The following is an 18,039-nucleotide window of genomic DNA, read 5'->3' as shown; positions in this document are numbered from 1 at the left end:
GGAAAGTGTCTTTTGCACACTGCAAAACAGGTTTCCAGTGGACCACAGAGCCTGGCCCTAAGTGACGTGGGGTTCCCTCTGAGAAGAACAGAGGTTTCCCTGTCGATGCAGGAAGGCTCAAGTAACTCTGTCTCCTCCACTGCTCTGAATTATGATGGCTACTACTAACTCCAATTGATTATTCTGGCAGCTGAGGCTTGGGAAATCCCAGGGAAGCTTTGGTCCCACCTTTCAAGAGCAGCTGGGAGCAAGACACAGCATAGAAGTCACTACGCTGGCTCTGCACCTCCTGGTGTAGACACTGGCAGAATCTGCCCACAGTTGGCCACCCTAGCTCTAGGTAAATTTGTACTAGCAAAACATGAGCCTGAAACCTTTTTTAGAAACCTAGAGGGCACATCTACGCTGCAAATGTACTGTGCCAGGCAGCAACCTTCTCAGAGACCTGCTGCCCTCCATGCACTACCTCCTGTATCAGAAGCTGCACAGCAATGTTACAGGTCTTAAAATACAGCCTTTCATTGTACAATGTGAGACTGCAGTGTTTTTGTGGCAATAGTTCTGTAGCATTGCAGGCAGCTTAATTAGCCAGGACCTGCTTCCATTTCAGGAGTCTCATGCTCAGTGGTGGGTGCCTGGCCCCTCTGCCCGTGCCATTGCCTGTTCCTGTTTAGACGTGCTTTAGATCTTAAATGTGAAGTGACCAGAACAGTCTGAGGACACTGTCAGTTTATTGTACCTCTGTCCTCTCCTGGTCTCTCCAAGCATGAGCCCAGAGATATTGAGTCTCCAGCCACCATGAGACTCTCGGGTGGGGGAAGTCATATGATTCTCCCACTCTCTTGGCCAGACCTGCAATCTCCTGTGTATCATACGTGATCTACATCAGCAGGTCTAACTTATGCCCCGAGTCTCCAATTCTGTTACCTCTGGAGCAATGATAGTGGTAATCAGCAAGGAAACCACATCCTTTAAAGAAAAATATGACTTCTCAAACATTACAGAGAAAAAATATTTTACGAACAATAAAGGACATATGCATGTCTAGTTTATCATGTCTTTAATCACCTTCTACATGGAGACCGTGGCAGAATTAGCTTCCTTTAGATTCTCCTGCTACACCTTTCCAAGTCAGCTTCTCTCCGTCAACAATTCCCAGGAAGGTCCTTGGTTACTCACCCACCTCCACAGGAATCAGGTCACTATTTAACTGTTTATAGCCCATTGATCTGTTAACTGGCCAAAAATACCCCAAGGTTTGAAACTGAATGAGGCCAGGATCCTTGAAGTTAACAGCTGGGATCATTTTCAATGTCTTTCAAGTGTGTGTGTCTTTGTTCACGCTGAGAAGCTTTTGCTTCTCCTTCATGCCCAGACCCCATTGATTTTGAGCATTACAGATGTGTCACAAACCTTCTATTTCTTCCTTTGCAAGTTAGATTAATACAGTTAGAGGAAATTCCAATTGCCCAACATGCAACAACTTCTCATCAGTCACCCAGACTGTTCATAAAATTGTTACATTTCAGTACTCATAATATTAGCATTGATGATTAGCTGCATGTCTGTCACAGCAAGCTTGGCAAGATGGCAGGAGCGGAGATCAGCTGTAAACTGAAATGGGAGACTCTTGAAGGGCAGCTTGACCAAGAAAACTATTCCAGGCATAGGGGCCAATACAGGGATGAATGCATGAAGCTGGCAGGGGACTGAGAAGTAAGGAAGCCCAATAAGTTGGCAGAACAGCCATGACTCATGACTGGAGGGGACTGTGTCTTATGAGAGGTAGAAGGAACATACAATGCAGGTCCTCAACATTTACATGTACGCGGTACCATTTTTTGTATATTCCTCCCACATGGGATTTGCTACAATGTCCCTTCTAGGAGATACTGCAAGTATTTCAGCCCAAAAAGATTCCCGTAGACATGCTTGGGAAGATCAAGTGCCTGACTGACCGGAGCCAGTGTCCACTTCTGTACTTTCCAGACAGATTACTTTCACTATAAAAAAAGAGGTAGCTAGGCCCTGAAGGGCACCTGACCTGTTGGGAAAACAGAGAAAAACAGTTCTCCTTGGCAGCTGGCCATAAGATGTGGCAGAAAAAATGAAAGCATGGAAGGCATGGCCTTAGATATGCCCCCTTTAACTTCTGCAACTTGCCTTCTCTAAATTGCATTAGCCCAGCACTCTGCACATCATTTCTAGCTAAGGGAAGTTTCACTGTTCACCTTTATTTTTACTTTCTCTCTCTCCCTCTTTCTCTCCCTCACATACACACAACTCATTCCTTCTTGAATGTATGCTGCATAAGCGCACTTACAATTTCGATTCGATTGTTGGTACTGAGGGAAACAACAGCTCACTGACGTGCAAGATGAGAAAGGCTCCACCCTTGCAGGAAGAGAAGAAACCAAGTGGTGGTTAAGTGACTCACGGATACCTACGATCGTCGAAACAACTGCAGGCTGCTGTTCCAACCAAGAAAGGGAAAAGGGGGTTGGTGCTGGAGCAGAAAAAGTCTCCAGATGTCAGGCACACTGAGATTATTGCAGAAGAAATGAAGATTTTAAGATTGCAACTTTCTACGTGCTTTGGGAACAATAAATAAAGGGCGAGGAGCAACAGCAGGCACTTCTTAGGAAGAACAAATTTGAGCTGAGGCTGGAGTAGCCCAGTTCCTATGGGACCGTGTAAATCCTGCACTGCCAATTAGTTACCTTTTTCCAGGGACGGAGTAGCAGCAGACCAGCCTGTTTCAAGAGCTGAAAACTGCCATTGACAAAAACTACCCAAACACTGGCTAATGGGATCATTTAGATGTTAGTTATGCTAAAAGAAGGGAGGGGCCATTCTTGCCACCTCCTATCCTCCAGCAGTCTTTTATGGGTAAGTTATACAGGTCTTAAAATACAACATTTCATTTGTACAATGTGAGACTGCTATTACCATTACTGCTTGTTCAAATGCAATTACAGGTTTCACTCGCCAACCACAGTTTTCGGTATCCACGCTTAATATTCTAGATACCATTTTGGTGACTACAGTATGCAGTTTTGACTAACAATGGTTTTCCAGCGCTGCGCATCAGCCCGCCACCTGTCATTTTTCCCATAAGCTTTTTTTTTCTTGCCAGCCATGGTTTTGCCAACCACAGGAAATTTCAGGAACCTAAGCCCAGTGGTTGGCGAGGGAAACCTGTAGTTCTCACACATTTTTGAGTGATAGGAAGCATCATTCAGACTTTACTGGCATAGAAGAGAAAGTAGAGGGGCATTAAGGTTATGTCCACACCATGCTGTACCCACAGTCCTACTATGAAACATGCCCTGCCCACAAACGAAGCACTACAGCCACCTGAGGGCAGCCCTGTAAGTACCCCAATACCGCTCCTGGGTTCTGGTCCCAGCAGTGTTTGCTGGCACAGCGGCAGGGTCACTCTCCAGCAGTTATATTGCCTCACGTCTGGAATCTGGCACGTGCAGAGCTGGAGCAAGTGAATGGTGAGTGCTTCACGGTGGCATTTCTAGGCATGAATTGGAGGGTACTGAGATGCTCTATGTCCCTTGCCCATAGATGCAAAGCAAATCAGTAGCAGAGCTCAAGCTAACAACCATCATGAAATCCTGGCTCCCAGTCCTGTGCTCAGATCACTACATCATACTGTTTCGCCTGTTAGTGTTGCTAACAGCATAGCTGAAATACTTCTAGAAAATGATTCACCCTTTCATTTCTAAAGTGACAGCAGCTGTTGATAACATACATGCATGGAAACACATTTACAAAATACAAATGGCTCAGAAGAATAAACCTAACTGCTGAAAGTGCTGAAGCGTGTTATTTACACAAGCACTGTAGAAATATAAGTCCAATAGATAACACTGGAACATACAAAAACATCATTTATTTGTTAAACTTCATGAACATTATTTAGATTTAAAAATAAAACCTGACAGCATTATTTAGATTTATTAAACTCTTAAGTGGGGAAATTAGCCATAAAATACTTTAAATCAGAGTGCTGTAAAATATCATTAAAAATGCATATACATGTAGCGGGTTATTTACTAAACAGATATCACCCACCTAAAGAAGCGGTAACTGTACTCGGTTATATTTGACTATGCCTTCATTCCAGTACTAACCTCTCTCAAAACTGCTCCTAAAAGTATTTACTGAAGTTATGGTTCTCACATTCACAGATCAACGTTTTACTTTCTGATGAATCCCTGACGTAAAAATAAATCTAATGATGATGGTTTTTATAACAGCCTTGTTGATTTCCTGCAAAGCATCCTTGTGTTTAAAATCAGTCAACAGAAATAAGAAAGAAAAAACATCAGCTCCTTGTACCCCACGTTAGCTGGAAGAGCATCTCATTATAGCACTGAGTTGAGTTATCCAAAGGGTCAAGATTTATTTAGTCTTAATCTTCATTTGTGCAGTCTAGAAAAAGAAGTGGGTTTCTACATGAAGAAACATCCAATGTATTTACCTTTCCAGCAGGATCTTGTGATAGTATCTTGGGTTCAGCTGCACAATTTGCTCCTTTCTCCTGCAAAGCAGGGTAGCTTGTAGCAGCCAATCCTTCAGGCTGTTCTGAAAGCTTAATTGCAGTCTGCATTTGCTTTCCTAATTCCTCTATTAGTTTTCCAGGAACAGATGTAGATTGTAAAGGAGCCTTTGATTTTTCATTACTAAGATCTAGCGTCAAAGTGTTTGTCTCTCGCCTTAATCCATTACAGTCAATAAGTGGGGCTGTCCTCTTCTCTTGGAGTGTGCCTTGTAAAGAATTTATTTTCCCATCTTCACTGGTTGAGGACTCTTGTTCATCTGAATCAGAGCCTTCTGTCTCAGATGATGAAGTGCTGCTTGATTCTTCAGAGTCACTTGTCTCTAACTCAGAGGAAGGCAGCTGTTGCTTGGAAACTGCACCGGCAGCTTTTAACTCACTTTCTTCCTCCTGTACTAGAACTGCTGCTGTTTCCAGCTCTTCTAGCTCAAATCCTAGGTGAGCTTTAGTAATTTTGGCTTGCTGCAAAGATTCACCAAGTGCTGCCAACTTTTTGGACCTTAAAGAAAGGACAAAATGTACTGTTAAAATATAGAAACAAAATATCTGTTATTTGCTAACAACTGCCATGGAGTTAACCATGCGCACTATTTATTTGGTTTGTAAACAATTTTCTTTTTCAGGTTGCTATGGAAAAAGCACATCCCTTGTATTTTAGGCTGGCTCACTGCCACAAAGGTTTATACAAGCAGCTAATTATATCAGTTTACCTCAGCAAACTTAGTGGCTTTCTTCCAGAAGAAGGTACTTTATTCCCTAAAAGTTTTGGCAAGGCACTGAAATGGGAATCAACTGTGCTTAAAATGATGAAACCACCTAGTTCCTAGGAGAGACATCTCTCTTCAGTGTTGAATTACAGCAGCACCGGCTGAACCAAAGGGCAGCTTGGTTAGGCATGAATCCAGGAAGAGCAAAGGCACTCTGGTTTGCCATGCTCCAACGTAGCTCCTTAGACACAGAAAATCTTTTCAAGGTGTTATCTAAATTCAATACATTTGCAATACAGCTGATCAGCTTTTTTGACTGGGGTACTATTTACTATTCTAAGCTTTTATTTCCCTCCGTCCAATTAATTCTCCTTTGTTACCAGACAGTTTCCAAATTATTTTAACAATCTGTATTGGTTACATTTTGACCAACCCCCGCCGTCTCCTACTACATTCTTATTTTAATAGACGCAAATGATGGTACATCAACGTACCTCCTAAGTAAGCAAGCACCTCTGTGATACAAACATTACCAAACTTAGGAAACCCAGTTCTGAGTTTGTTTTTATTCAGTTACATGAGGTATGTTCTTTAGACAATAAATGTATTCAATTGACAACAAAAGAAAGATGCTTAGAGAACTGGAAATTTTCAAAATGAACACACAACAGACCAAAATCAAAATGAATTCAGGACACAATTTTCATGCTTATCAGAAAGCTACCAGATTTCTATAATGAGTAACTCTTCCATATGAGGCTCTTCCCCAGTGCGCTCATCTACACAAGACGCTTAAGGAGCAGAAGACAAATTCTACCGCGCATTAGCTCAGCTAGCAAAAACCACACTAACGTGCAGTAGACAGTCTAATGTGCATTAACATCATGTAAAAAGTGTTTATCTGGGCTAACGTGCAGTAGCACCGATTACAGCACATTGAAATGAGTACCTGTTATTACAGGTCCTAATCTTAATGTATCCTAATTATGGCACATTAATGTACATGTAGATGCACCCATTCCAAATCCACTTCCCTCATCCCTTTCCAACCTCTATACCCCTAAATGACCACTGTCATCTACAACCACCCTCCAAACCACTCTGCTCCTTCCCCTGATTTTAAACGCTTCTTTAAGGCATACTTTTAAAAACTGGATACCCCTTTTTTCCATCCTTAATGATCCTAATACCCTCCTTTTGCTGAAATTCTGATTCATGCCAAGAATTTAAAAAATCCTGCTGCAATAATAAGGTTAATTTATATTTTTATTACTATATGTTAAAAATGTATTCTTCAGGAAAAAATACTTGTCTATTCAAGTCTTGTTCTGAATGACACGTTTAAATTAAACAATTCTTTTAGATACAAAATAGTTCATTATACTTGTTAAAAAGACAGCACTGGAAAAGGGGTAGATTTAAAAGGCAATTCACTGACTCACACCAACGAGTCTCCAAAGCTGATCTCTCCTGAAACACAAAGTTCAAAGAAAATAAGCTGAAACCAGGCAACTTATTATGGCTCTATTTCATAGGCACACTCCTTCCCCGCTCATAACAGGACTGCTGCACCTGCTGTACAATGAGCTGCAGAATAAATCAGTGGTGGATTCTGTATGCAAGTATTTAGTACTGTAGCTAAGAAACAAATGTCTGGACTCTTTAGCTAAGGGCAACTATGGAAGACAACAGATACGGGAGGTCAACTTCTAAGTTTAGCAACCTCCTTGAGTGCAGCCACAGCCATAAAAATACATGCTTTCCCAGACAATTGTGCCACATTTATAAAGGCAGAGAACAAAAAAGCACGAGTGCCTTGAAAATGTGGGGAAAAAAGAAAAACAGGTATAAATAGCAAACATACATCCTGTTTCTTGCTGTAGAGTTTTGCCTCAGACTATCAATCAACTTTTCACCACTTCCTGCAACAGCAGGTCTACTATAAATCCTGCAGTAACTGACTGGGTTTCATTTCCTCTGCCAAAACCTGCTAACCTGCAAGGCATGACACACTGACACTGGAGCAAGCAGCTGATAATGTAATACATGACTCCTGCGAGGCAAAAGTTAAAGTGCTTGTTCTCTCAGCTGAATGATTTTAAAGATCTTTATATTCTACTTCCCAGGGGGGATAATTACTCAGTATAACACAGACTGTGCAATTTTTTTCTTCTCCTAAAGGAATTGTATTTAAAAGGTGGGGGAAGGGGAACTTAATGCAGTTTCTTACGCATTTTTACAGAGAAAGTGCAGCACTTAAACGCAAAGCTTGAACCGAACAGGGCTTGTTGGTTAACTTCCTCAGTTCAACTGAAAGAGAAGAAAACTGAAATAACGGTGTTTATAAAGAATAGTGGAAGATCTATAAAAGTTTTTAAAAAAACCCCAAAACCCTGAGCATAAGTATTGAACCAGACTTATCTGTGAGCCCCTGATGCAAATACACAATGCCACTCTGTTTAAATTATTCAGTAAGCTAACTTTACTTCACTAAGTAATCCCAGAGCGGTTTATTCATAAGACTTCCCACCCAATCATCTTCATCTGGATTTTCCTCAAAAACAAGAAGTTGCAGGGGTACTTAGGGATTGCCAGCCAGGATCAGCTTTGGGGGTCGCCTGCCCTGTCTCTGCCAGCGATAACGGCTAATTGCTTCAAAAGAAAGTGGAAGGTTGGAGTAGAGGTACGTGCCCTAAAGGAAAATGTTTCCTAACTCCACTAATGAGCGTTTGGCTTATGCCTCGGGCCACATGGGTTTATATAATTTCCGCTGTTCATTTTTTAATCTTTACTTTTTAATTCCACTGCTTTTGTTAACAGTGCAGACCTTTTTAAAAATCCTGAGCTCAGTCATATTTTGTGGCAATGAGTTCCCTTGGCAAAACGCATGCTGTGTAGTGTTCCTTTATCATTTAACAAATTGCCATCTTTTGGTTTTTACTGAACACTGAGACTGCCCGTAGGAGAAGTGTTCTCCTCTCACCTTCAGCTCCAGCCAGAAGCCGCTCCCTTCCTCTTTCACTCCAGACCCTTTTCTTCTCAGCTAAAAGGCTCTATTATAACACCTCCCCCTACACAGGTTTGCTCCCCTTCTCCCTTCCTTCTTCTCTCTTTTTTCATTCATAACCCTTTGCTGGAAAGTGCTTCCCCCAATATAGCCCCTTAAAAAAAACCTTATTCCAAAAAATTTAGTCTTCTCACCTCTTCTGCAACTTCCAAAATAGTCTCTCCTCCTCTCTCAAGGCATGTATACTAGTAGCACTTATGAGATAGAAATATGTCTGTAAAGTGCCAGGCAAATTTACAGAATTAAATCATTTTTGACTAAAAATATACAATTATCTGTGGCCTTGAGTATCGATAGTCCAGACTTCAGGAAGAAAATATGCAGCAATACACTCTTTTGGCTCCTCCACGTCTATATTCTGCTACTTAACAAAAATGTAGTATGTATGGCTATATTACTACACTAGCAATATAAAGAAAGGGATGCAATCTCTGAAGAAGCAACTCCTTGTTCTTTCAGTATTGACACAACATATTAAACAGGGAATCCAGAGGAAATGGCTGAATGAGTAGATGTCTGAGAGAAGCAGGTCATAAGGGAGCTAACAAACGCTCGTACTACTGGAAGTGTATGAGACAGCACTACAGAGCAGCCTCAATCTCGAAACGCCTTGGTTTAAATCTTATGCGCTGATCTAATTAGACTGGAACATAACGGTCTTCACTGATCTCATAATAAAACCACAGCCAAAAGATCTGTATCTCTCTCTTTATGCTGGAAGAGTCACCAAAGTTGCTGAGAAAGGACAGATTCTTCACCTTAAACAAGGAAAGGAGATAGAAAAAAAGTCACAAACAAAATTAGCTACTTCCTAGCAAGACGCATAAAGCAATTGTGAGCGCTCTAAGTGGATTAGCAAGGGCTCTTAGAGCCAACCGTTCCATCTGTCCTCCTAAACTCTGCAGTTGCTGGACTCGTTCATGTTCAAGGAACCTGGGGAGTTGCGCAACTGTCTACAGTACAAATAGGTGCCTAGCTCCTGAGCTGTCGTACAAGTTCTTGGCAAGCTCAGAAGAAGCTGTGGGGTTGGAGGTGCAGGTTTTAGGCCAGGGGAATTCTGTTGGTTCCACTGATACTGGAGAGCATGGAAGCCTGCTCTAAGTTGCCTTAGATCGGGGTGGGCAAAATGCGGCCCACAGGCCAGATGTGGCCCGCCAGGCCATTCTATCCGGCCCGCGGGGCCCCTAAAAAATTTAGAAAATTAATATGTATCTGCTCCTGGCTGCCTGCCATGCGGCCCTCGATGGCTTGCCAAAACTCAGTAAGCGGCCCTCCGCCCGAAATAATTGCCCGCCCCTGCCTTAGATGCTGACAACCCAGGAAGGCTCTTTTGACCAAGCGGAGATTAAAAAAAGGTACAGGGCACTGTAGCCACATCTTCTGCCCAGCTGGATGAGGGGACAGTGCAGTGTTACTATATACAGGGGGATCTTGCATTAGCCCGTAATGCTGGCTTGTGGGTAGCTTTGCAGGCTTGGCTTAACAAACTTGAGGAACGGCTCCAAACCAGTCTTTCACTCCTGGATTGCATTCATTTCAGAACCGCACAGTCATTACATTGCAGCTTGTGTTGCTACTCAAAACCGAGGAAATCCAAAGCTAAGCGTGTCACCCTCGTCCTTTTCTGCAGTGCAAGCACAGCAGCTCACGAATTAGATGACAAGTGCAGGGTGGCAGCTTTACTGTAGAGTGGCCTGGAAAGGGAAGAAAATAGATTTGGGTCCCTTGCCCTTCTTTCTTTATGAAGAAGACCTAAAACTGTTTCTCCCCTGCTTGACTGGTCTCCATTACCTTTGGTGAAGCAAAAGTCCAGAGAACTAGAGCAGGCATTTGCTTCCTCATCATTTGAAGGACTACAAAATTTTTCATCTTTCTTCAGTGGCACGCAATTGAGTTCAAAAGATTTTAAGCAGCCTGAACAAAATCTTTCTTCCTTTCGGTTATTCCGGTTTCCATTTCTTGGTATATGTTAAACTTTACTGTTACAAATGCTCTAGTTCTCTACAGTCTCTTCCAGGAAAACTGAAGCATGCAAAGTTCAAACCTTCTAAGGCAAAATTAAGCAGAAACTACTCTCCACTTTCAGGTCTTCATTTCAGGTCTTACAGAAGCATAAAAGCGTACAGCATCTTCTTGTCCCAGGCAAGTTCTGCTGAATACATCCTTGTGACTGACTGCCCTGCAATGTTAACATTACTACAACTTGATTCTGTGCATGGTCATTTGGTTTAGTTATGGGAGGTTAAAGCAGAACCACAAACAACCACCCCCTGGATGCATCTGAATCCAGAACAGGCTGATTTCAAGAGCTGCGGAGTCATCCACAGTGTGACCCTGAGAAATGTGGCTTTCTGCTTTAGTAAAACAAGATATTCCCTAGTGTTCATATTCTGTAAGTATGAACTTGGAGAGCTGCTTGCGTATGTATTGCATATATCATTGTAAAAAAATTGCTGAGGTGCTGTTGCTTATTCCACATTTAAAGATTCGTCATAATTTTTTTAACAAGTACACTTTCTTACATATCATTCAAGTAGACTGTCAATGTTTGATTTCAACAAAAGCATAACTATGTGCACTTCTCATGAAAGACTTTGTATGTGCACGTTTCTAACCATTTTCAGCTTTTATTAACCTTTGCTAAAGCAATTCTGCAATCTCCATTTCTGTGGCTGAGAAGATAAAGAAGAAGGTGACCGGACGTATACTTTTGTACAGCTGACAACCGGTTGGTTGGCTTCTGGGTGGGTGACAGAAAGGGTGCCTTCTGGGAGAGAAGGAAGAGGAAGAAAAGGAACCCTGATAACATGGAGTACTTCCCTTTCCAAGAAGTCCATCCCTTATTCTTGATGGTCTTTGAAAAGAAAAAAAAAAAAACCCTACAGACCTGGAATATTGATGTCTGAGCATAGCTGAAGACTCAGGCCTGGTCTACACTGCCACTGCCAGACAGCTTCCACCCCTGGGGATATACACATTTCTGGGAGAGCTGCATGGTTCCTCTATGGCAGCGGTGTGCATCCTGGGACAGCGTCAGCTGCTGAACTGACTGTGGCAGCTAGCAGAAACCTTGCGCCCTGTGACAGGGTGGTAGACCTGAGCCAGCAGAAAGGGGTGTTTCTGCCTCTTCAGCGAGGAAGCACTCAGAGTTTTGTAGGCAGGACTTGAAGACTTGGCCTCAGGAAACAAACTATGGGCTGCACATGCATATTTTGAGCTGCAGAGGAACGAAGGCAAGTAAACATGTGATGAGCCGTTGGCAACAGCCACTCCGGGAAAAAAAAGTTTCTGTTTGCTATTTAGGAGGTAAACAAATCTAAACTGCAGTTGGCAAACACCTGTTACAAAAAACTGCCAGGCTATCTTCTTGTTAAGGAAACAGTCCACTACTGGGGAGATACAGCTGGCACGAGTCCTTTCTATGCCAGTTATAAAGAGGTTTCTCTCAGTGAAGGCAATCTACAGGAATCACAGCACAGAAAATTTTCCCAAGTGAGGTCACGGGTCTGATCTGATCACTGATACAGATCAAAGAGAAGGGACAGAAGAGATCATAAACCAATGACCACAAAGAAGGGGGTTGTAGTAGAGAGCCTGGACCTGCTGCTTCCAAGACCTCCTGAAAAGTACTTAAAAAGTAACAAATATTTAAAATCTTCAAAATGGTTAATGAAATTGCATGATTATTTTAAGATGTGCTCGTTTAGCAGGCACGTTTGTAGTAATGATATCTTATTATTATGGTAACAAGTGATCTCGCATAAACATGCATAATAGGTTTCAAGAGTGTTACGCATGGTAATTATTACTTGTCAAGATGTCAATTGCTTAGGGAAAATGTTTAATTGCAGGTTAAATTGATCAGATGCATGTTCTATTTAATGCACAAGCTTTGAGGAACAGACAGCAATGGAGGCACCTGAGATCTTGTCCTTGCACCCAAAGACAGCTGCCTTCTCCTCATCATCTAGACTACTGATTTTCAAATGAAGGTACAGATATACCCACCAAGGGTACACAGTGCTTTGCCAAGGGGCATGTACCTAAATTATAAATACTGGCAGTGAAACTTCTGTTTGAGCAACATGCAGTGAGTAATGGCATCGCTGTGCATTGTTATCAGTGAACATGCAGATGTGTGTCAGGTGTAAGGAGTATGAGCTGCAATATTTTGCAAGTAAAGAGGTAAGTGGTCAAAAGGAGTTTGAAAACCATTGATCTAGACTAATGTGAAAGGTAAAGGCACAGCTCCTGGCCTCAGATGCTGCTTCCTAAGAAGTCAAAACCAGAGGAAGGGCAGGAGGGATTTAATAAATAAGGAAGTAGTATAAAAGGTAGCAAAGGAAAGTGGGGAGGAGGAAAGAAAATCATAATAGGAGGAGAGGTAGAAGGATGGAGAGGAGCCTGGAGGGCAGGCTGAGCAAAGCCAGAAGCAAGAAGACAGAACTGAGAGGGAAAGGAGTTGGAAACTAAACACCAATCAGAATACAAAACCATCTAATATAATATCAGTTAAAATGCAACCAGATGATATTATTTGCATATAAGGTTTGAAAATGTCCCGTCTCAACAGAGCTGCTGCTCCTGGGGGCTGGCTTTCTGCACTGCCTCTGCTAACAGGGAGCCCGAGGTCTCCCTTGGGACCTGGTGCCCGCAGGGAGTAGATGTCCTCTGTGTCATGCCCATGTTTGATGAAGGTAAATTGTTTTTACGTGCTTCTGGAGAAGCTACCTAGAGAACTAGAGCTCTATGAGATAAAGTGTGTAGTGGGACAGCAAAGCAAACCTGGGGGTGGAATTCACAGAACACATATACAATTTGGGGCATTCATCCAGCTTTACAATGTTCTGTAGTTTTGGGGGGTTTTTTTAACCAAATATTTGTAGTACGAGTAATATGTATGCTCTCCTCCCCCAAGTAATGCAGCCGTCAACCAGAAATAATGTGACACGGGAACGCTAAACGACATGAAAGCTACTGAGTCAGGCCTTTCTATCCTTCAGGTAGGCTGCCCGATACTGCAACACTCGAGTTAGTGATTTCATCCAAGCAGTAAACACCTGAATGGATTAAACTCGCGGTGAGCAATAGATGTTCCACATTTTGCATGGGATTTAACCATGCCACATCCATCACCACCACAAAAATTACACAACTTCATATCATGCAGCATATATGTACACCCTTATAAGTAAGTACAGCAGGCAGGGTGACAGGCCAGGCCTTAAAGGCACAGCTCAGTGACATTTTGCTACTAAATAGAACAGAATAAAACATTTCCCTTTTTTGTAAATACCAGTTCTACCTCATTTTTTTAAAAACCACAGGGGGAATGTTTCTACTGCATCACAGATTTGGCAGAGATAAAGACAGCTTGCTACCCTGAGAAGTTTACAATGTAAATTAGATATAGCACAGCATGAGATGGCGCGATACATGTATAAAGCAACGGTGCATTCTTACTGCCTACATTTGCAATATTGCCTTGAAGTGCTGGGTGCTGTGTGGATGCTGTCATGGCAGAGTGCATGTATAATGGAGCTAATCTGATATTACATGCATTTTCCACAGTGCTCGAAGAAAGGTCTATAATTATTAATCCGACTGCATTTGCTTGTGCCTTTAGTGGAGGAAGCAGCCAAAAGGAATCCAGCCAAGGGATCTGGTTGCAACAAAGTTGTCTCTGGTCCTGGTCACAGCATGTAAAATCTGATGTTTGGACAGGAACTAAGTGGGTAGTAAAACACATCAGCTAAGTCTCACATGCCCTTTGTGATCTGGTTAAGGCCTATCTGCAAAATAGATGTGAACTGTGTTGTAACTAGGGCAGGTCCTTCTGCCCCGCTAGTAGTTCCCTAACTTTCTTTTGTAGGACAGACAAGCCCTAGATGCAAACCTAGGATTTTAAATGTCAAAGAAAAAGGACAAGCTTCACTGATGCAGGGCAGACTCCTCTCACTCTCCATGGTTTCCTTGGGCTCTACCGCTTGCCAAAATGGGGTTTGCCATTGCTAATATCTATCCCCCCTGGCAAGCCGCAATGCCTCGATATGCATTCAAATACAAAACAACTTTAGCATCCTAAGCCAACCAGTAGAGATGACTGATTTAACAGAAGCAGTTCTTTAACTTATTTCTACTCAACAGGGGATCTGGACACATGGGATTCACCTTTGAGGGAAGGTGCAGCTTTACCAAGTTGAAGCCTTCCTGGATGCTGGACAGTAGGGCATTAGTAATAATCACCCAAGTACAGGACTTTTGTTTTAAGAGAAGTTACTCGGTTTCAGCGAGAAAAGGGGCGAAGTCAAACTTCTGCTCTCAGTAAGGGCCTGCCAAGGTCACACTTACATACTATGTAGAAGAAGCTCCATTAAATGCTGCACTTGTTAGATCATATAAAAAGTAATAGCATACGGGTGGTACAGTCCATCAGGAGAGGCCATCTACCTGGGACTGATTCAGAATCTTACCTGGCAACACTGACTGCAACTGCCCACAACTACTTATTCCTTAGCTAGATCTATCATAAGTCTTAAACCAACTCAAGAAGTAATACTGTCACTGCAGCACGTTGCATGCTCTATATCAACACTATTCCAAAGCAGAGTGGTTCCAGTCATTTTTAGTGACACATCTGCCAGTGGGACATTACTGGAGTACAGACGAAGGTATGAACGTAGCATCTGCATAAACCACTGAAATGTTAGGCAAAAATATAAAAGCCAAGGAAGTTGTCTGTTTATCTACCTAACAGGTACAACACAAGCAGCAGGAGGGCCATTTATATTTCTGAAGGAATGGTCAATATTGAACAAAAGTTAAATAGAGCACAGGGCATCCATAGAGGCTCAGCCCCTTCTCATTATTGTTTCCATGCACATGTTGGCTCCCTCTTGCTGGGCTGTCGCTGCCTTCCAGCCCAATGCATATTAAGTTTATATCCTAGGGAGTATAAGGAAGAGACACTGCTGAGTGTAATCCCCAACAGTTCAAGCCAATAATGTCAACATTAACTTCCCACAGGAACTTTGCCATGATCTTGATAAAAACTAATTCCCAGGTGGCAGTAGGCCTCATGTTTGGGGTCCTTTGAAGCAGAAGGCTCAACTAAGTTAGTTGGCTGTGCTATCATCAAGGGAAAATAGAAAACAGGAAAGGAAGTTGATCCAAGAGTTAAAAAGAACAAAAGCCTTCTTTTTTTTCTATGTATTTCAGAGAAAATAAATTATTCTTTAAAATTTAGTTTTAAAGAATGAGTTTTCATCTGGTCCTGGACAGGTGTTTCAACAGCCAAAACCATGATTAGATTTTGCTGCTCTTCTGGGAACATCTCTTGACATTGGTAATGAAAAGCCCGAGGGTAACACTGTAAATTACGGGGTTGGCATATTTTGACATCCAGAGAAAACAAAGTCTAATATTACTTAAAGTTAATGGCTGTGATTGAGGGCAACATACTGCCCTTAGACGTTAAACTGAAAAGGGAAAGTTTCCTCTAAATCTGAAAAATAGTTCAAAACAGCTAGAAAGAAAAAAGTGACATTGATTTAACTACTATTCTATAGAAGAGGAAGACAATTAGCTTTCAATAAAATATGCGAGACAGTAGGAGCAGGCTTGATCCATCACTATCACACAAAATAGAGCAGTGTTAACAATGATGATGTAGAATGCAAAATCGGATCTCATTAACTTAGAAATACGTAGCCAACATGCACACAAAAGCATAAATGACCCAACAATGAAGATTAGTGTAGGACACTTTTCAGAAATAATCCTGACAAATGGTCATTTAGCTAGAATAATAGGAAACTCATCAAATTATACATACCATCCATTTGCTGAAACTACTCTTTAAAAAGCAATGGGTTACAAAAGATAAAATAAGCTTCAAAGTGTGCCTGAAGATAAAGTCTGACTCAACTGCACCTTTAGCATATGCGTTTTACATGAGATGCCGTATTTCAATACTACTCATTACAATTTCAAGGTTATTTCTAATGAGTGCTTCAACTTATAAGATATTCAGCCACTGGCAATTCTAATCAAATGGCTTTAAAAAGTAAGCTCTGTAGTCAGCCAACAAACAGGCCTTATAATGCATATTAAGACCTATGAATATCTTCACGCCCTAAGCAAGGTAACATATATACCTAAAAATGAACCTAATTTATACTATTTTTACTCTGAAATCCAACATTAAGATTAGACAGCTCAGGCCTCTCCCCAGTATTTCAAAAAAATCTCAGACATGCCTATATATATACTCTATCAATAGTGGTGATGATGATGATATCAGGGATCCTGGTTTTCTCTAATAAAAAAATCCAAAATTTTTTTATTTAAAAAAAAAACCCAAAACCCAAACACACAGTTTTCCATGATTAAAACAAAACACTATATCAATCCAAATAATATGCAGTGGTGTTTTGTTTTAATCATGGAAAAATGTGGATTTGGGGGCGTTTTTCTAAATCAGAGAATTTTGGATTTTTTTTTATCAAAGAAAACCAGGATCCCTGATGGTAATCGTTATAATGATGATGCTCTTTATTTTCATTTATTTTCTTCACTCTAGTTCCAAAACAAACTGATATTCTTGTACAAATTATACACGGGTTTCATTTTATCCAACACCGAGTATGGGTTCACAGGGTTTGAATTACACCGACTCTTTGCGGGGGGTCTGCAGCGGTGGAAGCTGGAAAGAGCCACTGCTGCTGCTCCTGCCGCTGCCACCTAAGCTGCTTAGAAAGGCATGGGGCAGGCTGGGGACACTCATTTCTTATGAGGGCGCTTATGGGGGTGCTCAGTCCTCCTAAGCTCCACCACATTTTGAACGCTGCGCATTCATCGTCTTGAGTGAAAAATGGCTGTGTTAGCAAAACTATAGTAATACTGCCCATTAAAGTCCGGGCTGGAGGCAAATATCTAGTAAGCAGAGTAAGTATATATATTAAAAGCGGAGTTGAAACTTTTATGGACATGGCATGTGCTTACTCAGCAGGGGTGTGGCAAAGGCAGACTTGCACTACTAATCTAAAAAAGAACACCACGGGTCCTTTTAATAAACGCGAGGGTTGGGAATGCTTTACATCCTCTAAAACACGGGTGGCCAGAAGGTATTCCATCCTTGAGGCATTTATGCAGCTTTTAGGCTTCTAAATCATGAAATGTAATCCTATTTCACCTTGCACAAGAGCCACAAAGATCTAAGTTCCTTCCCCATGTCCATTTTGGCCTTCTGAACACGCTCGGATGCGCTCCACCGAAGTGGCCACCTCTGCTTAGGATACACCGAGTTCTTAACCTAGCTAAAAAGAACCTCAGTTCTAAGTCCCCCAATCCCTAGTCAAAGACCATCCATGGCTAATGACTGTTTGACGTGATGGTGAGGAGGAGGAAAATCCTGTTTGTGTCTACTGCACTGAACAGTCTTTGGTTAAAATGCATAAGTAGTATTGGGGCCAGAGCTCAGGACTCCCTCCCTGCCAGCACAGCTCTCTCCTTACTCAGCCAGACTCCCATTGCCTCTTACTCACTCACCTGCTGGCCGCGTGACTCTTGCTCTTGGTTGCCCAGTGGCCCAGCTTCAACAGGAAGGGTAGAGGATGCTCTTGGCCCTGCCCAAACCCATTGCCTGGTGGTTAGGGCACTTTGCTGAGAACTGAGAGATGTGGGGTTCAATT

General features: G+C 42.0%; 1 protein-coding gene across 7 annotated transcripts in view; it reads right to left on the bottom strand.

Moving 5' to 3' along the window:
* Positions 1-18,039, bottom strand: part of SHQ1 (SHQ1, H/ACA ribonucleoprotein assembly factor) — a 90,285-nt gene that overhangs the window by 4,090 nt on the left and 68,156 nt on the right. For 5 of the 7 annotated variants that reach the window (XM_025197983.1, XM_025197985.1, XM_025197982.1 and 2 more), the window contains exon 12: positions 3,871-5,072. In XM_025197983.1, the coding sequence (XP_025053768.1) occupies positions 4,427-5,072 (646 nt within the window). In that variant the 3' untranslated portion in view covers positions 3,871-4,426. Of the gene's footprint in view, positions 1-3,870; positions 5,073-18,039 lie in introns of those variants that run through there. The other 2 variants (XM_025197986.1, XM_014517472.2) reach the window with 2 other exon arrangements.

Source organism: Alligator sinensis, unplaced genomic scaffold, assembly GCF_000455745.1.
Source record: "Alligator sinensis unplaced genomic scaffold, ASM45574v1 scaffold121_1, whole genome shotgun sequence".
Classification (NCBI taxonomy): Eukaryota; Metazoa; Chordata; order Crocodylia; family Alligatoridae; genus Alligator; species Alligator sinensis.
The sequence above is the reverse complement of the archived record's forward strand: the minus strand, read 5'-3'. Positions and strand labels throughout refer to the sequence as shown.